The 22,559-nt window shown below is 45.8% G+C and overlaps 1 protein-coding gene across 1 annotated transcript in view; it reads right to left on the bottom strand.

Annotated features, from left to right (window-relative positions):
* Positions 1 to 16,122: 16,122 nt before the first annotated feature.
* Positions 16,123 to 22,559, bottom strand: part of LOC142576446 (L-sorbose 1-dehydrogenase-like) — a 46,162-nt gene continuing 39,725 nt past the window's right edge. Inside the window, exon 11 of the mRNA XM_075686589.1 lies at positions 16,123 to 16,438. Coding sequence (XP_075542704.1) covers positions 16,294 to 16,438 — 145 coding nt within the window. The 3' untranslated portion in view covers positions 16,123 to 16,293. The remainder of the gene's footprint in view (positions 16,439 to 22,559) is intronic.

Below are 22,559 nucleotides of genomic sequence, written 5' to 3'. Positions count from 1 at the left end.
ACTGTAGCGCACCAAGCGGATGGCCTTAACTACTTCCGGTTTCGGGAGCGCACGTTTTGAACGCTAGCTGGCACGCGCTGCGCTACTCGGCGCATTTTTTTCCCGCCTCAATCGCGCGTGGTTTCGTTCATTAAAATGATTGCCAACGATCTTTACAAGCCTCCATCGAGTCTGTGCCTCAAGCTATTTAATAAAATAGACGCAAAACGCCTTGTAAATGAGGAAATGTTTATTTTACTCAATATAAATGCTCGTTCCGGGCTTTTGTGCATTCATCGAACGTTGTGGCACCAGATAATCATCAGTAGATCCCGTACGAAGCTCCACCGGACGGCATTAGCTGCAGAAAGTAAATAGCTAGCACGTCTCATTTTGGTATTTAGACCTTATAGGAATACTGAGTGTAAAAATGAAACGTGCGAAAGTGGCGAATTAGCTGCATTACGAACAAAAGCAATTCGCTTTTACATACATAATGCAACATCACCCGACTCCATTCGAAGCCGTACTATAAATTATGAAGAAAACATCTAATTTCCAAGCATTCCCCCATTCCGGGGCATTATTTCCTGCACTTTAACAGCACAAATGCATGGACGACTGCGCGTTTCCAAAACAACTCGGCCTCAGCCGACGCCACAGTACGCTACATACACAGCGGTGACCACAACACACGCTCTCAGCCAGACCATGCTAGACGCCCGCAGAATGCTTTCTACTCGCACTCAAGAGAGATGCGTGGGTGCAAAGCCTGTTTTCAGTCGTTCAGAAGACAATTTTCGAGTTATTAGTTTTTGAGCTCCTCGGCGTTGTCTTTTGCGCGTTCTGCCGGCGCAAGCAACACCTTCCAGTGTTATCACTCTTGGCAATCGCACGTCGCGTCTTCGACAAGAGTGAGTATCGAAAGAAGCTATATATTGCGGGGCCATAGAAAGCGTCACAAACTTGTCTCAGCAAGATTCAGTACACGCCAAACTACACTTCTGGCTTGCTTTTTCGGTAACTGCTTCACAGACTCATGCGAGGCGAGCATGCTTCAAAAGTATGCCAAAAGGTTACGAAATTAATTCCAACAATTTTGGCGGTCAGAGAATGCGTCACGAACTTGCCTCAGTAACATTCACTACACGCGAAACTGCGGCACACATGCGAGCTGCTTCTCCCTAACTGCGTCCCAACGCCGGACGCAGCCACTGTGCTTGAAAAGTACCCCGAAAAAGTAACGAAATTAATTACTACAATGTTCGGGGTCAGAAAAAGCGCAAAAACATGTGCCGGTAAAATTCAGTACACGCGAAACTGCGTCACACGGCTGAGCTGTTTCTCCCTAACTGCGTCACAAAGCAGGGTGCGGCGAGCGTGCTCAAAAGCTACCGAAATATAATAATGTTGGGACTCCTAGAAACATCTCCCAGTATGAGCCGTTAACTCAAATTAACTACGCCGTGACGGCCGAGCAGTTTTTCGCTAACTGCGTCACAAGACTCTGTTCCGTGCCGTGAAAGCCCCAATTGCTTGAAATGCGTCGCAAACTCAAACAAATTTTTTCACCTTGTCGTAGTCCAAAAACGCAGTGTTGCCGTCTCGAAGTGCAGAAGAAAGGCAAGAATACGCCGGCAGTTCAAGAAACATGCTACATCCAAAAGAGGTGGGTCGCCGAGCAGGCGAGTTTCGCATGCGCAGTCGGCCTCGTCGCTTCGGTGGCACGTCTGGCGCATGACGCATCATAGGGGGCGTCTGGCGTCCCGCTAGCTTGTTGCTAGGTAACGAAAGAAAAATAACTCGCAAGGTATAAAATTTATACGCAAAACTTTTTAGTTTTAGCGGGAAAGAATAAAAAGAAAATAAAACGGTGTCTGTAAGTTCATTATACGTTGTTGTTTTTTTCCGATGCTCTCGTCAATTAACGAACGGGGTTGACACTAGGTGTGACGTGTTTCCTGTTTCCAGTTTTCGTTGAGTGTCCCCTCTTGTTCGGGCACAGTAGGTGGCAACAGCACCGAAGAAGGAAGACCCCAGGCCTTCTCACCGCAGCCGCGTACACCAAGAGACTGTCGTTCTAGGAGGGACCAGAAGCCAGTCCAAGGTTGAAATGATGTCAGAGGCTTCGTCGCATTTCAGCGAGCCTTCTTCACACACCGCTGACACCGACTTGCAAGCGCTGCAGAAAGCCGAAGCCGAACCCTCCACGTTCGGAGAATTGACAAAACACGAAGGTTCCATATGGTCAACAGGAGGAACAAATCATCAGGAAGCAATGGCGCAGGGACCTCCCACCTCACCAAAAGCTGGAAGCAGCAGCTTTGGCTGCGGCGACGTGGGGGAACAGACCCGTCCAGATAGGCTGAGTTATCCGTCTGTACGCCTTGGCTACCTGCGTTGGCCACTCATCCAGCCTCCTGCTGCTCCTTTGAGTCCCTACGACACAGGCCATCTAGAACCCTTCCCTGAATGCAAGAACGGCAAGGAGGACGAAGAAGATGACCGCAGCAGTGAGGACGAGGGCGCTCCACCCCACCGCTCCAGAATTGCGGGTTCTGTGAAGTCCAAGGCGACATTCAAGCGGCAAGCAGTGAGGCCAGGAAGCCAGGCTGACCCCGGAAATAACTGGAAGCTCCGCTTGCAAGCTAAACAAGCACGTTTCAACCTCGTGGCGAAACGAATGGTCACTGACGATGCCGTGTTTCTGACGTCGCGGGCTCAGTCCCCTGATCGCGACCTGCTGTCCAAGATGCAGAAGGTAGCTCTTGGCCGCGCTGCCCGAAATTCAAGGCTGACTTGCAATCAAAAACTGTTTTGATATCAGAAACCGGCGCGTGCACTCCAAGGAGCACCCACGAAAATGTCTGGAATCCTGAAACTTTAAGAAAGCCCCTTCGGTCTCCAGTAAACCGATGAGCGTATGGAAACAAACCAAGGTCTCAACCACCAGAGGGCAGCGAAGCACAAAAAAGAGCGCTTCGTCGAGAACCACCGGATGACGTAAGAAAAGTGCAGCATAGAGAAAGGATTTTAACAAGAGGGGACACTCGGCGAAAACTGCTAACAGGAAATACGCCACGCTAGTATCAACGCCCACCGTTTGCTGCCGCGAGCATGGAAAAAAAAGAAAGAGAATGTGAAATGAAGTTAACATTGTTTCATTCTTTTTTGTTTCCCGGCAAACCTAAATATCTGCGTAGAAATTAAATTATACTTAGCGTCTTACTTTTCTTCCGTTGCCAAGCGACATGCGAACGACGCACCAGATGCATGCGTCATTCGTCAGACACTCCGCTGAACCGAACGAGACCGCAGCTCACCGTTGGCCTGTTCGGCGACCCGTCTGCCTGCTTTTCTATTTTTGGATTTAGCCTGGTTTGGTGGGTTCCCGGCGAATTCTTGCATTCCTTCTGCACTTCGACCCGGCACCACTGCACTATTGGGCTACGGCAAGGTGAGAAATTTTGTTCAACACTCTCCGACGCATTTCAAGCAGCTAGGCTTATACGGCACGGAACCTAGACTTGTGACGCAGTTAGCGAAAAACAGCTCTCGGCCGTCGTGGCACAGTTAAGTTGAATTATTGGCTCGGATACTGGGAGATATTTGCGACGCTTTCTAGGAGCCCCAACATTATTATAACTTATTTCGGTAGTTTCTGGGAACGCTGGTCACAGAAGACGCTGTGACGCAGTTTCGCCTAAGGTCCCTGAATAAAACATGCATTCCTCCTCGCCCGGCCTTCTCGCAGCTCGCTCTTTCTCTCGTACCTTGCCCTCGCAGTTGGGCCGTTCACGCGGAAGCCGCCCATAGAGTTGCACGAGGTGAGACATCAAAAATTGTTGTAGGCGTTTGGGCATGAATGTCTACCGGCTGCAGTTAAGGCTCGATTATTGTGTGCTGTGCTAGCTGCGATGATGGAACGCTATGATACTGGCGGAAGCAGATGTTTCTTCTCGAAGGCGCTTCTCGAAGTGTGGACGTGCGTGTACCCAATCGACTGCCGTGTGTGCAGCTTCACTATTTAATAATCTTACTACCATGATGACCGAACGCAAGGCGCGTAACCTATTCACCTGAATAACGCGAGCGTCATGTAGAAACATGCGCGATGAACGCAGAGCATCTCAGCTATTCTCGCCGTTTCGTCATGACGCTGGCATCTCTTTATGCAGTGAAGCTGGTCCTACGCTTTTATGACGAACTGGTGCCGTTGGCTCTCAAGCGCAAACATCACAGTGGAACCTGTAGCTCGGACGAAAGTTACATTGAAATGGTTTCCATCACTGAGCACTTCCCCCTTTACGCAGTTCGAAGTCAATATGAGCCGACAAACTCGTGAACTACTTTATCCTGCCAATAAGGCGAAGCGGAGAAAGCCTACTCATAATAGTAAAAAAAATAATTTGCACTGGTAGTCAACAGCTTGTCCTCGCAAAATATATTTGCAGCGCCTAACAAAAGCATGGACTGACAAAGCCACGCACTCTCAGTACTACAACAATACCACGTGTTCGTTTCTAGCACGACATATGACAGAACACAGCCTGCGCATTTCATAGGCTCATACACCTGTTGACGATAGCGCGATCAGGAAAATAAATCTGAACGATCATCGAGAATAGAACCCGTGCATAAGCACACCCATGCCTGAGCTCCGTACGCGGTCAACAAAGAAAAAAAGCTCAGTTTGTACACGTTTGCACTTCCAGTACTCTCAAAATAAATCCATAACGTAAAACAAACCAAAAACTGTGTTCTTCAATGACGTGGTTAACCACGAAACGTAGCCAAAACATCCGAAAGCCCCGCCGCGGAAACTCGGAAGCCAACTGTCATGGTGGCGGGTGCGCCGAGTCGCGGAAAGAAAAAAAAATAAAAGGGTGCGAAAAATACCACGTGATGGCGCTCAACCAATTGGGAGACGCAGACCTTCTCTCTTGCCTCCTCTCATGCTCCTCGCAGCAGCAGCGGCGGCGTCAAGATAAAAGCATGTTGCTACCTTTAAATTTTATTCAGGGACCTTAGTTTCGCGTGCACTAAATCTTACTGGGGACAAGTTGCTTTCTCTAACCCCCAACATTATTGTAACTAATTTTGTTACTTTTTGGTGTACTTACAAAGCGCACGGGCCACGCCTGGCGTTGTGAAGCAGTTCGCGAAAAGCAGCTCGGCTGTGAGGCGCAGTTTCTTCGCGTTTACTGAATCTTACTGGGACAAGTTCGTGACGCTTTCTCTGACCCCCAACATAATTGCAATTAATTTCGTTGCATTTTGGGATAATTGTGAGGCACAGTCCCCGCGTCTGTCGTGACGCAGCAAAAAGCAGCTCGGCCATGGTGACAAAGTTGGTTAGGCGTGTACTGACTGCGACAAGTTTGTGACAATTTTTATTTGCCCCGCAACAAGTTAAACCTTCTTTCGGTACTCACGCTTGTCGAAAACGCGACGAGCAATTGCCAAGAGTGAGGGCACGGGAGTGCTTGTGCCGGCAGAACACGCAAAAGATAACGCCAAGGAGCTCAAACACCAAGAACTTCTAACTCAAATTTCGTCTTTTGAACGACTGAAGACAGGCTTTGCACTCATGCATTTTTCGAGTAGATGGAATTCTGTGAACGTCCGGCATGCTTTGGTTGAGGGTCTGTGTTGTGGCCCCCGCTGTGTATTCGTAGCGTACTGTCGCGTCGATTGTAGCAAAGTTCTTTCGGAAATCCGCAGTAGCCCGTGTATTGGTGCTTTTAAAGTGCAGGAATTAAGGCCCGGGAAGCGGGCAATCCTTGAAAAACTGTTTTCGTGGTATGTACGGTATTGTTTGGTGTGAGTTGGGCATTTTCTACGCCGTGTATGTAAAAGCGAACTGCTTTTGTTTGTAATGCCGCCCATTCACCACTTTCGCACGTCTCGCCTTTACACCCATTATTCGTGTGTGTTAATACCAAAATGACGCATGCTTGTAATTTAATTTTTTTCAGCTGGCGTCGTCCGGTGGAGATTAGTACGGGAACTACTGTTGCTTACCTGGTGCCACAGCGTTGGATGAATGCGGAAAAAGCCCGCAACGTGCATTTATATATAATGAATAAACATTTCCGCATATCACAAGGCGTCTTGCGTCTTCGTGAAATTGCACGTGGCACATATTCGATGGAGGCTTGTGATCGTTCGCAACCATTTTTACTTAATAATAAAACGATTTCGCTCGAAGGCAGCGCGTGGTCGAGCTGTAGTAGCAAAAAAAGAAAAAAAAACACGTCTATTAGTCCAGCCGGCGTAACGCGTACCAGCTAGCATTCAAAACGCGCTCGGACAAAACCGGAAGTGTAGCTCTAGTGTTCACGCCGGTGGCTTGGTGGGCTACATGCAATTCGGCCGCTGTGCTCTATGGAAGTGTTCGCTCTTGTTGAATCCTTTATCTAAGAGTGCAGTTTGTTTCCAGGCGACGCCTTGACCACCCTGGTCACGAGATCGGTATGAGAAAGAGTGGGACTTCAGTGATTGAACAGGAGATTAAGGAGCAACAACCTGCGCCACAGTGAAGTACGGAAACGGAGGATACAATGCTTTTGCTCCTCACTTTTAGATTTTACTTTTTCTTTTGCTGTTTGGTTCTATCGCTTACCTCGGCCATTTTTTTGTGCATACCCGTGTAGGAATGCGCGTTTTTATGCGTGCAACAAAACGATGTCCTACTTTTCCGTCGGCCTCAACCTGCCTCTTGGCGCGAGTCTGTTTAAAACCGTGTATGGTATCATTCGGTTTGTCGCGGAACCAGCGCTAATGGCATTTCAGGTGCTTCGAAAGGAATTTATGTGGGCGGATACCCGATAGCCTATCTGCGCGACTAATACGTGCGAGTGTATTAGCCGAGGCAGCGCTCGTGGAAGGTCGGATTAGACATTAAGCCACAGGGAAAGTATTTATCAGTTCGGTATAGATGTTAGGCGAATGCACGAGTTAAGCTTTTCGAAGTGACGCTTTAAGACTGACGCAGACGGTTTTATCGGTTTGTCGAACGTTTCTTTAAATTTATTATGCCGTACGCAGTGAGGCGGGGCGAATCCTGCAACCACCGGGTAGACAGGTAGAGCTTCCTTTTGCTTTGCGCTTCCGGTTATCCACAGCTGGGTGTGAGCCAGCGCCGTCGCCGTTATAGGGGCTGCCTGCTAGTGTTGCGACCACGCCTAAACGCTGATTTGTTCGTTGTTCACCAAAGTCTCCATATATATATATATATATATATATATATATATATATATATATATATATATAATGAGAATGTGAGAATACGCCGTGCCACCCTAACGGCTTTTACGCTAACCTAGCGTAACGTTAACGTAATCCAACCTAAGCTAACGTTAACATAACGTGGCCGCGACGTAAAGACAATAATCCGCACGGCGTAACCGCTGTGAGCATACGCCGCGGCACCCTAACGCCTTTTACGCTAACCGAACGTAACCTAAGGTAATCTAAACCTAAGGTAACCTAGCCTAACGTGGACGAGACGCAAAACCAATAATTCTAACGGCGTGACATAAGGCAATCGCGTTCAAATGTGGTTGCTAAGGCGCTGTGCGTTTACTTCACTCAAACGGAACGACTCAAAAATGCTCCTGAAAAAGTCCAGGAGAGCAGGCCCAGCCCTATCGCTCCCCCGGGAAAAACAGTCTTTTTTTTTTTTTTTTAAGGTAGAGTGCCCTAAGGCACGATAAAGTCCGGCATGACTGGCATGACTGACTGAAGTACGACGTCATCCGGCATGACTGACTCAGCACCAGCGCCGCACGCGCGAGAAAGTCTATCGGACGCATCTTCCGACACAGCGATCACCAAATTGGGCGTCAATGCACGCTGCTTCACCTGTTTCACCGCGCCGGAAGCCAGCGTCCGAGCGTGAACAAACTAATGCCTCATTATCAGAAAGTGGTTTTGGCACGTAAAACCCCATAGCTTATTTTTGCTTTCTTATTCTTTTTTTTTTTTTTTTTTGCAGTCTCAACACAGGCACGTGATGATGAGATGAATTTTAAACACGTGGGCGTTTAATTTGAAACTCCAGCTGTACGCAGGCGTCACAAAGCGTAAACACCAAGGGTGCTGTTATTCAATCACGCTGGAGACATGCAAAAAGTTCGGGGTCTCAAATGCAACTGCATGCCTGCCGTACTCACTCACTACGGGTATGGGTCTCTATAATTACGCTATATTCGAAGTGGGTACAGCAAACATAGTCTGTCTCCTATACTGTTGAGTACGTTTGTACATTCTTACAAGTATGTGCTCTTGGGGGCACAGCAAAAGTAGTATAACCAGCCTTTATCAGGAGAGAATGCTTAGCAAATGTCGCGGTATCATCTGCACCGTTGTACTACACCACACGTTCCTGGACGACTCTCGTGCATTTGCGCGAACACGTGGTTCTGCCCTTGTTCGCACTTTGTGTTTAGCTCCTGCCTTTATTCAACGTTTGGTTGAGCCCTGCTTGTTGAGTCTTTTCGCGGAGCAGTTTGTACTAGAGAAACGAGATGGCGCTTTCGGCGGCGTGCTGCACGTGGCGTCAGCGACAGTGCACGAATACGAAACCGTTACCGTTTCCACCTTGCTTCTGTGCGATCAGCTGTGCGAAATGCAACTGAGTTTTCGACAACGCACTGCGCTCTAATCATACTGGATTGAATCATGTGGATTGTAGAAGTGATATTAAGGATATTAAGGAATGGAATGATTCTGTGTGGCCAAGTTCGCGGACCGCTGCTGCAACTGTCCGTACGTATTACGGGCAGTTCGAAATGTACGACTTTCCTCGAGGATGCGGAAATTAGCTCATCCGCCAGGGTTGAATCGCTAACCTTAAAAGAAAGTATTTCAGCCCCGGAACGTCGGCAAGAGTGAGCGGCAAGAGTGAGTACCGCTCGTTAAACGAGGAAAAAAGGAGCAGTGCTGTTTCCTGTCTCAGTAAGTTTCGCGCAAAGTGTCTCCACATATATACCCCAACTGGCACGCAAATTCACGTCCACTTTATTGCCAACGTGTCAATAAGTGAATGGGCGCACACTTAAATATATGCGCACCATATACGCACAATAAATGACAGTCTACAGCGATAGCGCATGAATAGTCGAAACTGAATGTTTTGGACGGTCCACAAGAGTAAGCGAGTTACTAGCGGTAATACATCGTTGCTACAAGGTATTACAATGTACAAAACAGCTACGTTTCAATCCCTGCGTACATCAAGGACAAATCTATCGGAACACAGCACACCCGCGAGCGATTAGGGAAATAATTAGGTAGTGACCCCACCGAGGTAACTTGCTGAATCAAAAATGTGACAAGCCGCTGCTTCAAAATATTTGCCAAATCAAGAACAAAGAACAAAACACACTCATGCGGATTCAATTCTTGAGCGGAAAGTTTGGTTTGCCTGGAACATATATTTAGTCCTACTTTTACAACAAGCACCCTATATATACGCTGATGGCGCCGTTTAGACGTAGCTTAATCAGCTCCTAAAGCGCTTTTGCAAGTTCTCTGAATCTGTGGCCGAAGCTTCGTGTCGTCCACCCAGTGTACGGCACCTCCCGAAACGAAGGTTTGCTAAGCCGAATCGGCGTCTTACACACCCATTGTAAACACAGGGGCAACGGAGGCAATTGAGGACAGCAATGGATGCGTCACCACGTGATCAAACATGGCAGCGCCCACGGTATCGCCGCGAAAAAGGTCAATATTTGAACTACAGAAGTCGTAGAAAGTCACTTCCATTCCTCCTCAAATATTTACAGTAAAGCTTCAACTGTTCTAGGAGAAAGCACCATTCGAGATTGACTTCATATGCCTAGGAAGCACTAAGCAGGCACACAATACAGCAAAAAGCTGAACCCATCATACCCCATGTAAACAATACCCTCTGTATTGTACCCGAAATGCGTCCTCTGCAAGATCAAGGGCTTTCGACTTCGCTGCCAAAAACAAAAGCCGCAGTTTCGCCCGAAGGGCGAAACATTGAGTGGTATAACAAATTAGTAGATAGCAATACGAAGTACGGATAGTAGTTTTATCGGCCGTATAAGCTCGTAAACATTCGCTTATTAAATACAATAACAAGCGTGGTGTGTCGCGCGCACAGGCAAACGTGAACACGCGCCACTGAATGAGCATGGGCACGCGCTGTCGAAGCGCTGACGTGAGGGAGAGGGGCAAGAGTAGCGAGTGAAGTGACCTTCGTGCTGCCTGTCGCTTCAGCGCGAACTAAGCGGCGAGAACTCAGAGCACATGAAGCTATGAGCCCTCGGCGCATCTAGACTGTACTCATCGCAGGTCGCTCTAAAGATAGGGCCCGCGTGGCGGCGCGGCTGGCTCCACTTATCGTAGACCGCCTTCTAGACAGAGCCCACGCGGCTGCACTAAGCCGCTCGATACACAGCCGCCGCCGGAGTAGAACGATTCCCTCACCCCTGTTACCTTGCGCGCGATGAAAGACGGCGTGCTCCCTCCTCGCCTTCCTCCCTTGCGCGCGTGAGATCAAGCCCCCATCCTCTGCTAACCCTCGCAAGCTTTCATTCGCACCTATATACAGCATTCGGCGCGCGGCCACTGCGCTAGCGCACTTGGACTTTACACGGAACATCACGCTGACGTCGACTTCGACTTAGACGGTGGAAATTGTGCGTGGACTGTCCCTATAATTTCTGTTGCCATAAAACGCGCCACGACATATGGCGCCATTTGTCTAGGCAAGTGCGCTACATAATAAATAACGTAGGTACAGCGCAACAGATTTTGGGAAAGAAAAACTGAGACTGGAAAGAACGCCGATTTTCAGCGGTATAAAAAACAGAACAAATGCAACCACAGGCACTGAAAAACAATTCAAGCCCGTTAATTTTGACCTAAAACTGCAGAAAAGGAGAACATTAAACTTAACCAAGGACCTGTGTCTGGAAACCCTGAGAAAGCTTGTAGGCAAGTCGGAAATAGGTTATTTGGAGGTTTTTTTCACATGTAAGACCCACAAGCCAGAGCATTCTAAGAGAGCGATCGTTTCTGAAAGGTCATCATGGCAGAAGCATGTGGGAAGATTCCTACATGGTCATTTGAAGAAGCTTACTGTTGTGGACTCGTTCTTTGTAACAAGCTCTTGTGAACTCATCGATGAACTCCAGGAAGGATTTGGCTCCGCCGTGATGGTTTTTTTAATAGACGTTGAGGAGCTTTATAATACCATTCCGCATGAAGGCCTGATTTCTGCGGTGCGAAAAGGTTTCGAAGAGTAGGAGCCACAATTCCAGAACGCTGTGGGCATGAACTCTGACAATCTTATCACGCTTTTAGAATTCTATCTCATTTCGACTACCATCAACCTCGATGAGCCATATTTATTTCAATGAACCGGCACATGTATAGGTTTATATTTAGCCCCACTCTTCTGTGACATCTCTTTTTTTGCTATAGACAAACGCATTTCTGTAAGCTTTAAATGTATGCACATTCGTCCAGTGTATCGTTATGTCGATGATTATCTTGTGATTCTTGAGGAAGCGCGACAGCTATGTTTTAATGACAAGATTGCGGACGCGCTCAACGTCTTTAAAGAACATTCCAGGGCCCTCAAATTCCCATTTGATTTACCGAAATACAAATGCATTCAGTATTTAGACATCAATATTTCTTTTTCTTTTAATGCACATACGTGTTGGTGCTATTAGCCTATGAGCGCTAAGAATGTCTCCCTTTTGATAGTGGCCATTCAAAGTTAATAAAACGAAGCATTGCCACCATGCGTATTCAGGCTGCCCTTAACAAATCATGTGAGCACAATGCCGAAATCAGTTTATAAAACCAGATAGAAAAATTGAAAGCTACTCGCTATCCTAATAGTGTTATCGCACCCGTTTGTGAAACCCTTCTTCATAAGGTGAAGTGCAGAAAAACTGGTCACAAAGTAAAAGGAAAAACGTCAAAGACCATTGCATGTCATTCCGTACGTTCAGAATTTTCTCATACTGGGAAGAAAGTGACGATCACATATAGAATCAATTTGTTGTTTTCCGTCCCTTGTAAACTTTCTAAAGTTTGTGTCCTAAATAAGAATAACAACAAGACTATTCGACAGTGCATCGGTCACGTAAACAGATTTACTGTTTGCCAATCATAAGTCTCCTAGGAAATAGCGATGAATTGGGGAAATATATATATATATATATATATATATATATATATATATATATATATATATATATATATATATATATATATATGGCTGTGCATTCCAAAGATTGCAAGAAAAGAAAAAAAATAAAGAAACATTTTCGAAGTTTTTTCCATCAAGAAGGCCCCGGATTGATGCATTAGTACACCTTCACTTCACCTGTACCTGAAACACCCTGTTCTGAACCATATGAATGTGTTGTACCGGTGGTACAAAAGAAAGGTGAAAGGAGAACAGTTTCTATGAAGGCTTTGTTGAAATATTTGGTGATGGTGGAATAAAAGCCATCTCTATGACCACATGTAGAGCCCAATTGGAGCATTGGAAGCATCAGAAAAATTACGTTTTTGCGAAAATACCAAAAACACCACATCCCCGATGTGTTTCGGTGGTCGCCCGATGCGCCTTCCGTTGGGGTGTTCCTTCAGCGACCGAAATGTCACCGATCTCTGAGGGCTCATACGTTTCACGTTTCCCCAAAAGACAGATAAGTAGTCAAGGAGTTGATAAGGAGGAATGAGGGATTATGTGGGTCTCATCACGGTTCATAATGTTTCGACACGCATGGATAAGGTGCTAAAGAGCGATAAGGGGCTTATAATAGTGGGAGCAATTCTTCTAAGATTAAGAAGCCCGGATAGGCGTTTATAAGAGTCGGGGCATGTCCGATAAGGTTGGCAATGACCGACAAGAGTTTATAATTGGGTCATATATGTCCGATAAAGGTAAATACGGATAAGATCGATTGTTATAAGACTGATACCGACCGACAAGGGTTGGTAAGGCTCGCATCGAGTCCGATAAGGTTTATAAGAGCCCATAAGGGTTCATAATTGTCGAGTCTAGTTCGATGAGGTTGATAATGACCGAAAATAGTTGCTAAGAATTTATACTGGTCGGATCGAGTTTCACATCATTAATAATGACACCAGGCTATGTGGAGGCGAGCAAGTGGCACCATTATCACGCATGCTTAAACTCTCAGAGTAGTTTCTGTGGGAACGTTTTTAAAGGTATGCAGACAGACTGGACAAACAATAAATACGAACAAATTTGGATATAGGCAGCCTAAGGCAAGCCATTCTCATTGAATGAGTAAAAATGTTTGAGTATAAGTTATCTGCAGCGTAGCTTTTTGGGCTTGTTAGTGCAGGATTTGAATAGCAACGAATAGCTCGCAGAGAACGAGACAGTAAAAACCAGACACACACGTACTCGTACTTTTCGTGAGTACTCTTTGTATGTGTGTGGCTTTTCCTGTCTCGTCCACTGCGCGATGTTAGTTGCTATTCAAATACGTTATCTGGCTTATGCATTCACTCAGGAAACGGTGCACCTGAGCCACAACCAAAGATATATTCTGCTCCAGAGACGTTCGTAACTGCATTGACAAGTTAGTTCCTGACGAATATGTTCGTACTAACAAAAACAATCCGTGGATGACCGGAGAAATTATCCATTTATGCCGGAGGCTAAAACAAGCTAAAAAAAACTGAAGAAATCCCTCATAATAATTACTGACCTAAAAGACAAGCTTGTTACTAAACTTTTCGATGCCTAAGTTAGATATTCACTAAATCATCGCCCAACTTCTTGATAAAAAGCCTTGATAAATTATGGCGATATTTAGAAGAGAGAAATGCTGTACCACGTGAAATATTCGTTGGCGGTTGTCTCGTGAATGATGCCCGAAAAGTTGCTGAGCAGTTTAACCATTACTTCTGTTCCGTATTTACCGAGCACAAGGCAACGCATGATAACTCTCTTCCAGTAATGTCCCTCGATTTTATAACATATTAAGGTGTACTGTGTTGGCTACTTAACCTGAAAACGAAATACTCATTTGGTCGGGATAATATTCCGAACACATTTTTGCGCAGGCATGCCATGCCGGCTGCACATACTTCGACATGTTTTCCGTCTTTCCTTCGAAGATTCCTTAATTCCTGATGATTGGCGTACGAGAGGTGTAGTGCCAGTGTTTAAAAAAAGGCGATCGTCTGAATGTAGGAAACTACAGGCCTATTTCTTTAACTTGCACGACATGTGCGCTATTAGAACACATAGTCACACATTCCATCACCTCCTTTCTTGAAAAAAAAAACAACCATTTGTCGCCTTTCCAACACGGATTTAGGAAACGATTATCAACAACAACACAATTGGTCCCAACAATTCACGAGTTCACCGCGTCGCTTGATACGAGAAAACAAATTGATGCTATATTATTGGATTTTAGTAAGGCGTTTGACCTCGTCACACACACCAAACTCATTTCGAAGTTACAAGGCATAAGCCTACCTGTTAACCCGGTTAACTGGATTCGTTCCTAGCTCTCTGTTCGTAAGCAATGTGCACAAGTGAGTGACTGCGCGTCTGGCGTTCTGCCTGTAGCATGAGGAGTCCCTCAAGGTAGCGTTTTGGGACCTGTTCTTTTTTTAGTGTACATAAATGGCATTATTACCTCCATACATACTTCAAAAATAAGTATAAAGCTTTTTGCAGATGACTGCATACTTTATAAAACAGTTCAACAATGTTCAACAATGCCTACAATCTAACTTCTGTGCCGTTTCCAAATGGTGTAAGGATTGGTCTATGAAATTAAACAGTGACAAATCAGTCTTCACGCGCATTACACGCAAAAAATGCCCTCTTAATTACGCGTATGTTCTCAATAATTGTCCTTCGACGGAGGTTGCTGAATATAAATATTTAGGTATTACAATTACAAGCCGCTTAACATGGTCAGTCATATTACTAAAACATGCTCATCCGCTTTTAAAAAGTTGGGTTTCCGGAGGCACAAACTAAACACAGCTCCATCAGAAATAAAACTACTGGCCTATAATGCATTTACAAGACCTAAGTTAGTTTACGCTATTGTCGCTTGGGTTCCATATCTGAAAAAAGATATTGGGAAACTTGAGGTGCTGGAACGAAAAGCGATCCGTTTTATATTTAATGCTTACCAGCGAAAAGACTTGCCGTTAACGCTCAGGGCCAGTAATGACATCCATATTTTACAAGAACGAAGAGAAATTGCTATCCTGAAATTTCTCCACTCACTATATTTTGGTAAATTTAACATTAAACCTGAAACTTAACACAGAATTTCTAGGAAAATTAGACATACACATGCTCATACACTTGAACCTTGCTTTTCGCGCACAATTTTTTTCATGTATTATTTTTTCCTCGGACCATAACAGAATGAAATGCGTTACCGTTGGAAGCATTTTGCGATGGCGATAATCCTGGCTTTGAGAGCTGTGTACCTTTCTGTCTGTGACCCCATAGTACAAACTGATTTTTTTTAATATTCCGTATATATTTGGCTGTGCTTTGCACATTTTTCTCTATCCTGCTGACTTGCGATTATAATTATGTATCACACTGTGTTTTACCATTTCACTATGTTTTTTTTTGTGGGTGCATTTTTTCAATTTCTTTTGTCAAATGCTTTCGCTACGCCCCCCTGCTTGGTATTTCGAGCGCAGTATGTTGTAAATAAATGAATAAAATAAATAATAGCTACTCCTTACATCCATTGGTCATTCGCGGAGTGTTTGTGTCCCTTACATACCGAAATTGAGACGCATATTCGACAACTTGGAATAGCGAATTCTTGAATCGAGCAGAAATAGAATTACCAAGACTATTAGACTCGTATTCGAAATTTCGAATATTCGCACACGCCCTAGTATAATGGCTGCGCGTGATAGTGCGGCGCATCGGATTGAGCAGGCTTAGCTAGACGTAGCGATGCATGTGTTCGGCTAACTAACGCCTTTTGCACATTTGAAAAGCTTGCACTATTTCTGTCTGTTAGAATGTTTTAAGTATCACAGTTCAAGAATGGCTCTCACCAAGGAAGCTTTTTGTACAAGTGTCAATGTTATGTACAGACTTACACAAAACAGAAGTAAAACGAAATATTTGCTTTATTCAAGCGGGATACCAATTAGTTTATTTCAGACTATGTGGCCCTTGCTACAAGGCTGTATTGATGAACGGTGCCGAGAAATCCAGGCGCGCAGCAGCCAATGAGAAGTCCGCTCCACAGCTCCTGTCGTGAGCTGATGACAGCTATGTGTTCAGTGCAATCCGGCGTGGTCCTCTATAATCATGGCCGCTGCCTTGCTGCCGATCATCATGCTGGGCGCGTTGGTGTGGCCGCTCACAATGTCTGGCATTACGGAAGCGTCGGCCACTCGCAGACCCGTCACATCGCCACGGACCCTGCACCAGTATTGTTGCAAAAGCAGCCACCATTTTAAAAGATCGCTTGGAATGAAGTGGTTGCACCAGGAACTAACCCCCCGCTGCCAGGTATCACATTCAGTATATTATACAAGGAAATTACGATGCTAAACAAGGTAAAGGCGGCAAGTGAGATAACAGGAATCTCGATGGCAATTTAAAGAACTGGCCCACAGTCAAAAATAGGTGACCCGTGGCGAGTAGATCCCAGGGCTACATTCTTGCACGCGTTCTAAAAGACGGCATTCGGTTTCGTCTCACGCAATTTTCCTGGGCTGCTCCGACATCGCGGTTTAGACCAACCGTATGATGCGAAACCGAACGTCAGGTTTTGGAACGCGTACAAAACAGCGGCCCAATACTTGACATAAATGCTCGCAGATGTATTCTGCTGTAAAAAAAAAAAGCAATGGAACTAATTGTAAACGACTGCACTTTTTTCTTCGAATTCTTCCTATCTTGTACTTTTGGCTATAGAGTAGCTAAATAGGCACGTCATGCAAGGGCAATTTTTTTTTTTTCGTAAGCGCTAAAGGAGCTCACTTTGTTTCGGACGACAGCATAGTGCACTATCATTATATGAAACGCACCTCTGTGCTGAAAAGCTAATCGAAACCACACATGGCTGACGTAGTGTAAATCGCTTGTTTGCAGGACATGGCAGGTGTTCGCCAGAAATGTGAGACTTTTCCGATTAGCACCGGCAGGCATTCAGTGACCCAAATAGACACGTCCCTACTATGGAAACCTGATTCACCTACTAAGGAAACCTGAGATCCTAAGCAACTTAAGTGAGCAATCAGCCTTGCACGCTAATCGCTCGCTCGAGCCTCGTCGTCAGCCGCGCGCCATTGAGGCAATAAATAAGCACAGTCCCACAGTCCCTGAGGCACCACCTGCGCTCCTGTCCGCTTGTTTAAGTCCTCGCTTGTCTCCCACAGCGAAGTACTGCGAAATACGCGAATGACTCCGCATTTCGCGCTATCGCCGATTCCGGCGGCTGACTTTTGCAGACGCCAGGCTGCAAACTAAATCTTCAGACTCATTTAACGTAGTACCCGAGCATGTAAGCCAGATCCAGCGACTAAATAAAATGAAATTAAATAATAAACCTTCAAATGGATTGCTCCTCCACCCCGTTCTCTCAGCGTTAAACGTGCTAAATTCGCTGCTAATTCTCTAATGCTGCTCTGCACCGAATGCGTCTCTGCACTCCTACAGGAACTCTTAGGATTGGAGTTCCTCCATGGCTGCGTGGACGACGCAGTGAAGAAAAAAAAATTGGGTACACACTAAGCACGTGCCCGTCTTTTTTTTTTCTGATTAAGCACACTTGTTATTGGCGGCGAGGAGTTACGGAGTCGCCATCTATCGGACGCGCCTCTCTGGCGTAGTATGAGGGATCACGCGGCGCGCTCCTCATAGGTTTTGCTGTCAGCGCTCACTGAAAACACTACGCGCGAGCTCTCCCGGACATTTCTATAAGTACTTTCGAAACGAAATAAGTTTTTTTACTGTCTAAATTATAATCTTGGGCAAACTGAAAGCACACAATCGTTTACAGACGCTATCTCTTTACCGAATACGTACAGTGAACGCCACTGAGCGCGGTCGCCGCAATGGAGTCGCCCGAACCGGCTTCTTGCGTGAAAGTTAGGTAAACGCCGAGAGCAAACTATGTTAAATATGTTCTTATAGTGTTTGTGTAACTAAATGGAGCATAATAGAACGAAGCTTCAATGCAGCGATCGCGCAGATTCGCAGCGACCGACTGCGCGTCTGCATGCTTGTCCGCGCACTGTTTCGCTTTCTCCGCGCGCGCATTTTCGCACCGTGCCATGAGCTTTAGGCCGCAGAATACGAGCATTTGACAGTATACAAGCAACCATTGTTGCGTGGGCGCTATCAGAGCTGTTCAAAAATAATTTCATTGTAGAGACTTCGACGCCTACGGGGACTGTGATATGCCGTCGCGACGATTCAACCTTTTTTTTTCTTCTAAATTCTTTGACCTTTCAATATTATTTCTCGAGTTGCGTCGCACTGTATGTTTATCGGTGTTCTCAGCGTGCAATTTCCCGCTGCTCCTTTTTGTAATCCAGTGCATTAATTCATAACACAAACATGACCATATGCCATGCTTTTTTAAAATGTGCTTCTTACCACTGCCTTTCCACTCCACTGAACTTGCCAGTATCTATAGCATCGACAAGTTCATAGACCAAACCGTTATGACATTAGTCGGGCAGCGGACTCGGGCGAGCGTCTCAGTGCGCGTTTTCAGAACATTGCAGACCGGGCGCTGTAGCTGAAATCTTCCTCGCGTCTGTGCTTGCTGCATACCCGAGTTGTAGCCGATGGCTGTTTGCCGGTTTTATGTTTCGCGAGCCAAGCTTCACGCCACTTCTTGTCCTGCGGCTACGTGTGAATAAGGCTGACACCGGCCGCCGTTACGTGCGTCCGGCCCTGCGGCACCGAGCAGTAGCCTACCATATATGTTGCGCGCCTTCAAAGGCAGCCACTACCTATCGTAGTGCTTTCAAGCGTTGTAAAGGAGACACTCGAAGCGGGAAAATTTCGCCACTAAATGAGGACCGCAACGTACGAGGGAATTTAAACTAGTTTTCAGCTCGCTTCGGCGCTCCCGAAGCAGCCGACGCGGCCACTATGTCCACGTGATCCCTCCTAGCACGTCACGCCGACGGTGGCGCCAGCTTTTCCAGTGGTGGAGCTCGAGGCCAATAGGTGCACCTGATGATTGTGGTGTTTTGTGGCGCAAAGGCCAAGTATGGCCAAAGAGCGTCAGATCGGTGTTAATGAGTTTGCAGTGGAGCTATGAATAACGAGAGGTAGATGTTACGTGGCTGTAGAGGGGCCTCAAAAACAGAAGATATAAAGGGCATAAAACATATATGAGATAAATTATGCCAATGGTTAATAAGCTGTATAATGGAAATGAAAGATACATTGTGAAGTAATGATGATAACTAGGATGTGTCAAAGATAAACATTTGCAAGAAGCACTACTGCCTTAACAGAGCCCTTGAGATGCAAGGGCCTGGATGCATGTGCTATACAAAACTACTCTAACAGCGTATTCTCTGGAATGAGGATGTGCTTTGAATTTATGGGGCTAAAAACATGCAACTCGGCATCATTCAAAAATCCTAGAACTGCGTTGGTGTCAAAGAACAGTTCTGCACCAAGAAACATTGCAGAATGGAGAGGAGTGTGCTGGCGGCATACAAGAGGAAAATGTTTCTTTCTCCCAGCTTGAGCTTCCTGACACTTCAGGAGGACGTGGAGGACAGTCAGCCTCTCACGACATCTACCACAGGTTGGAGGCTCATTTCAAGTCAGCAAAAATTCCGGGTGCCATAGGTGTTTCCTATATTGAGTCGACAGAATAGGAGATCAGTTCGTCGTGTTTTCGGGTGCCAGAAACGTAACTGTGGCTTCATCAAGTGATGCTTATTTGTTTCCACATCCCGCAAGCGTTGCCAGTGGCTTCGCAGTTTCTTTCGTAAGAAGGGCTTCAGATCTGTGACAGGGACAGCAGCTGTAGGAATAATAGCTAGCGATGTGAGTGATGGGGCCATTTGGTCAGCTAGTACATTACCCTCGATGCCTCTGTGGCCAGGTACCCAGCATATAACGACATGCTGTTTAGCTATATACGCTCTACAGAGAACGAAATAAAGCTCAGTAAGTAACCGTTTTTGTTTTTACAGAGTGACTTCAAGGCTTTTACGACGCTCAGGGAGTCTGTAAATATAATTTTTTTTGAAATTTTGATTTCCTTATATGATTCACAGCCTACAATAGTGCATGGGCCTCAGCCGTAAATGTACTTGTTTCCGGACACAGTACACCGGATTCTGAGAAGGATGCACCAACAGCTGCATAACACACCCCGGCATGCGACTTAGAAGCTTTTGTGTAAAACTGTGCACGAGTACTTGTACTGAAGTTCTAGGAAATGCATTTTAATATGTGCCTCTGACGCATGTTTTGTGACCCCTACAAAGGATGTCACACTCTATCAGCTCTATCCCCTGTCACACTCTATTCTCGCACGCAGAGAGAACGGCCTTCTCTCTGCAGGTCGATTATAGAAAAGTATGGCAGTGGTTATATCGTTTCTGGATGAATAAGACGGATGTTCAGCGTTCGAATTTATTTTCAGGAAATATGTAAAACTGCCATATGATCTCTGAAGATGGAGCGACTATACATTTGCTTCTGCATAACAGCTTTGTACGGGACTTGTCCTGAGGGCTCCGGTCGCGAGGCGGATTCCTAATTAATGGACAGGGCCCCACATCTTTAACGCAGTTGGTTTAGCGGACTTATCATCGCGCCGTAGTCAAGACGTGAGCCGACAAGACACCTATAGAAGTTCAAAAAACATTTCCTTTCGCTGCCTCATGTTGTACTTGATAGAACCTTCAACAAGTTCATTTTTTTGAGGCACGTAGCCTTGAAGTATTTAATATTCGGGATGAATGTCAGCTTCGAGTGCAATATGATGCCGAGAAACTTGTGCTCGGCACTTACTGATAATCTGCTACCAGAGAGCTCAATAGCAGGTTATGGCACTATTCCTCTTTTATTCGTGAAAAGAACGCATGTACTTCTCTGTGGGCTCAACCTAAAACCGCTTTCATCAGCCGATTTTGCGCCTTTATTTAAGATATGCTGGACATGTCGTTCGCAGATAGCAAGGTCGCATGATTTCAATCCAATCTGCACATTATCTACATATACAGCGTAGAACATTGCTCGTGGGATAGTCATGCGCAAAGAATTCATTTTCACAATAAACAGTGTGCACCTTAGCACACCACCTTGCGGAACACCAGTTTCCTGGGTGAAAGACCTTGACGGGGCATGGCCTACCCTTACGCGAAAGATGTGGCTAGAAAAGTAATTTTCGATGATGCTCAACATACTACCGCGGACACCCGTAGCGGAAAGGTCTCCGATAATACCGAAGCGCCATGTGGTGTCATATGCTTTCTCCAAATCGAGAGATACAGAGAGAAAAGACTGGTTGTGTATGAAGGCCTCCCTTATATTTGCCTCAATGCGGACAAAGTGGCCTGCAGTCGACCTACCTTCTTTGAAACCGTGTTTGAGTATGGGGATTATTATAGCTTCTTTCCAAGAAGATGGATTAGACCCAGCAGCCCACATGACATTAAGCAGTGAGAGGACTCTTTTCCTTGCTTAATGGTGGAGGTAATTGATCATTTCATATATGATACAGTCCCCACTTGGTGCTGAGCTGTTGCAACAAGCAAGAGAAGTTTTAGGCTCAGCTAAACTGAACAGGCGGTTGTAATTTTGGGCGCATTTTCGATCAAAGGGCTGTCGCTCTGCGCGTTCTTTCATACTCAGAAATGATTGTGTGTATTGAGATGCATTAAAGATATATTCAAAGTGTTCACCCAGACAGTCTGCCTGGTCTTCCAGGCTATCTCCTTGGGTATTGATAAGGGCAGGGGGTTTGTCTCCCGGCCTTTTAATTTATTCACCCCATTCCACACCTTTGCCTCGTGTGTGTGTGTAAGAATTTATGCCAGGTATGTACCGCTCCCTGCTCTCTCTCTCTGCACGCCGGCGTGTTCTCCTGCCTTGTGGTTTGACCTGTTTGAAATTAATAAGGTTTTCAGCTGTTGGAGAAGTACGAAGCAATTCTCAAACTTCGCTTTGATTTTTGCGTGCTTTCCGACATTCGTCATTCCAGCATGGGATGCGACGGTTCTTTACCAGTCCGTTAGTTTATTTAATAAATTTTGTTATGGTGTCAATAATAAAACCTCTTAGGTGTACCACAGCATCATCTACATTAAATTAAGAAATGTCATCCCCACCTAAATATGTGGGTTGTTGAAACAGTTCCCATTTCGCTTATTCAAGGTTCCATAGAGGGAAATGTGGCGAGCATGAATCTTGTTTTGTTAGGTTTAACACATTTGGGAAGTGGTCACTCCCGCAGGGGTTCTTCAGAACAGACCACTCCAGGTACGGAAATAGTGAGCTTGAAAATATATGCTCAAAGTCCATGAACGAGCAAGTGTTATGTGTAACGCTGTAG

This window comes from Dermacentor variabilis, chromosome 1 (assembly GCF_050947875.1).
Source record: "Dermacentor variabilis isolate Ectoservices chromosome 1, ASM5094787v1, whole genome shotgun sequence".
Classification (NCBI taxonomy): Eukaryota; Metazoa; Arthropoda; class Arachnida; order Ixodida; family Ixodidae; genus Dermacentor; species Dermacentor variabilis.
Note: the sequence above shows the minus strand (reverse complement) of the source record. Positions and strands in the feature narration are given on the sequence as shown.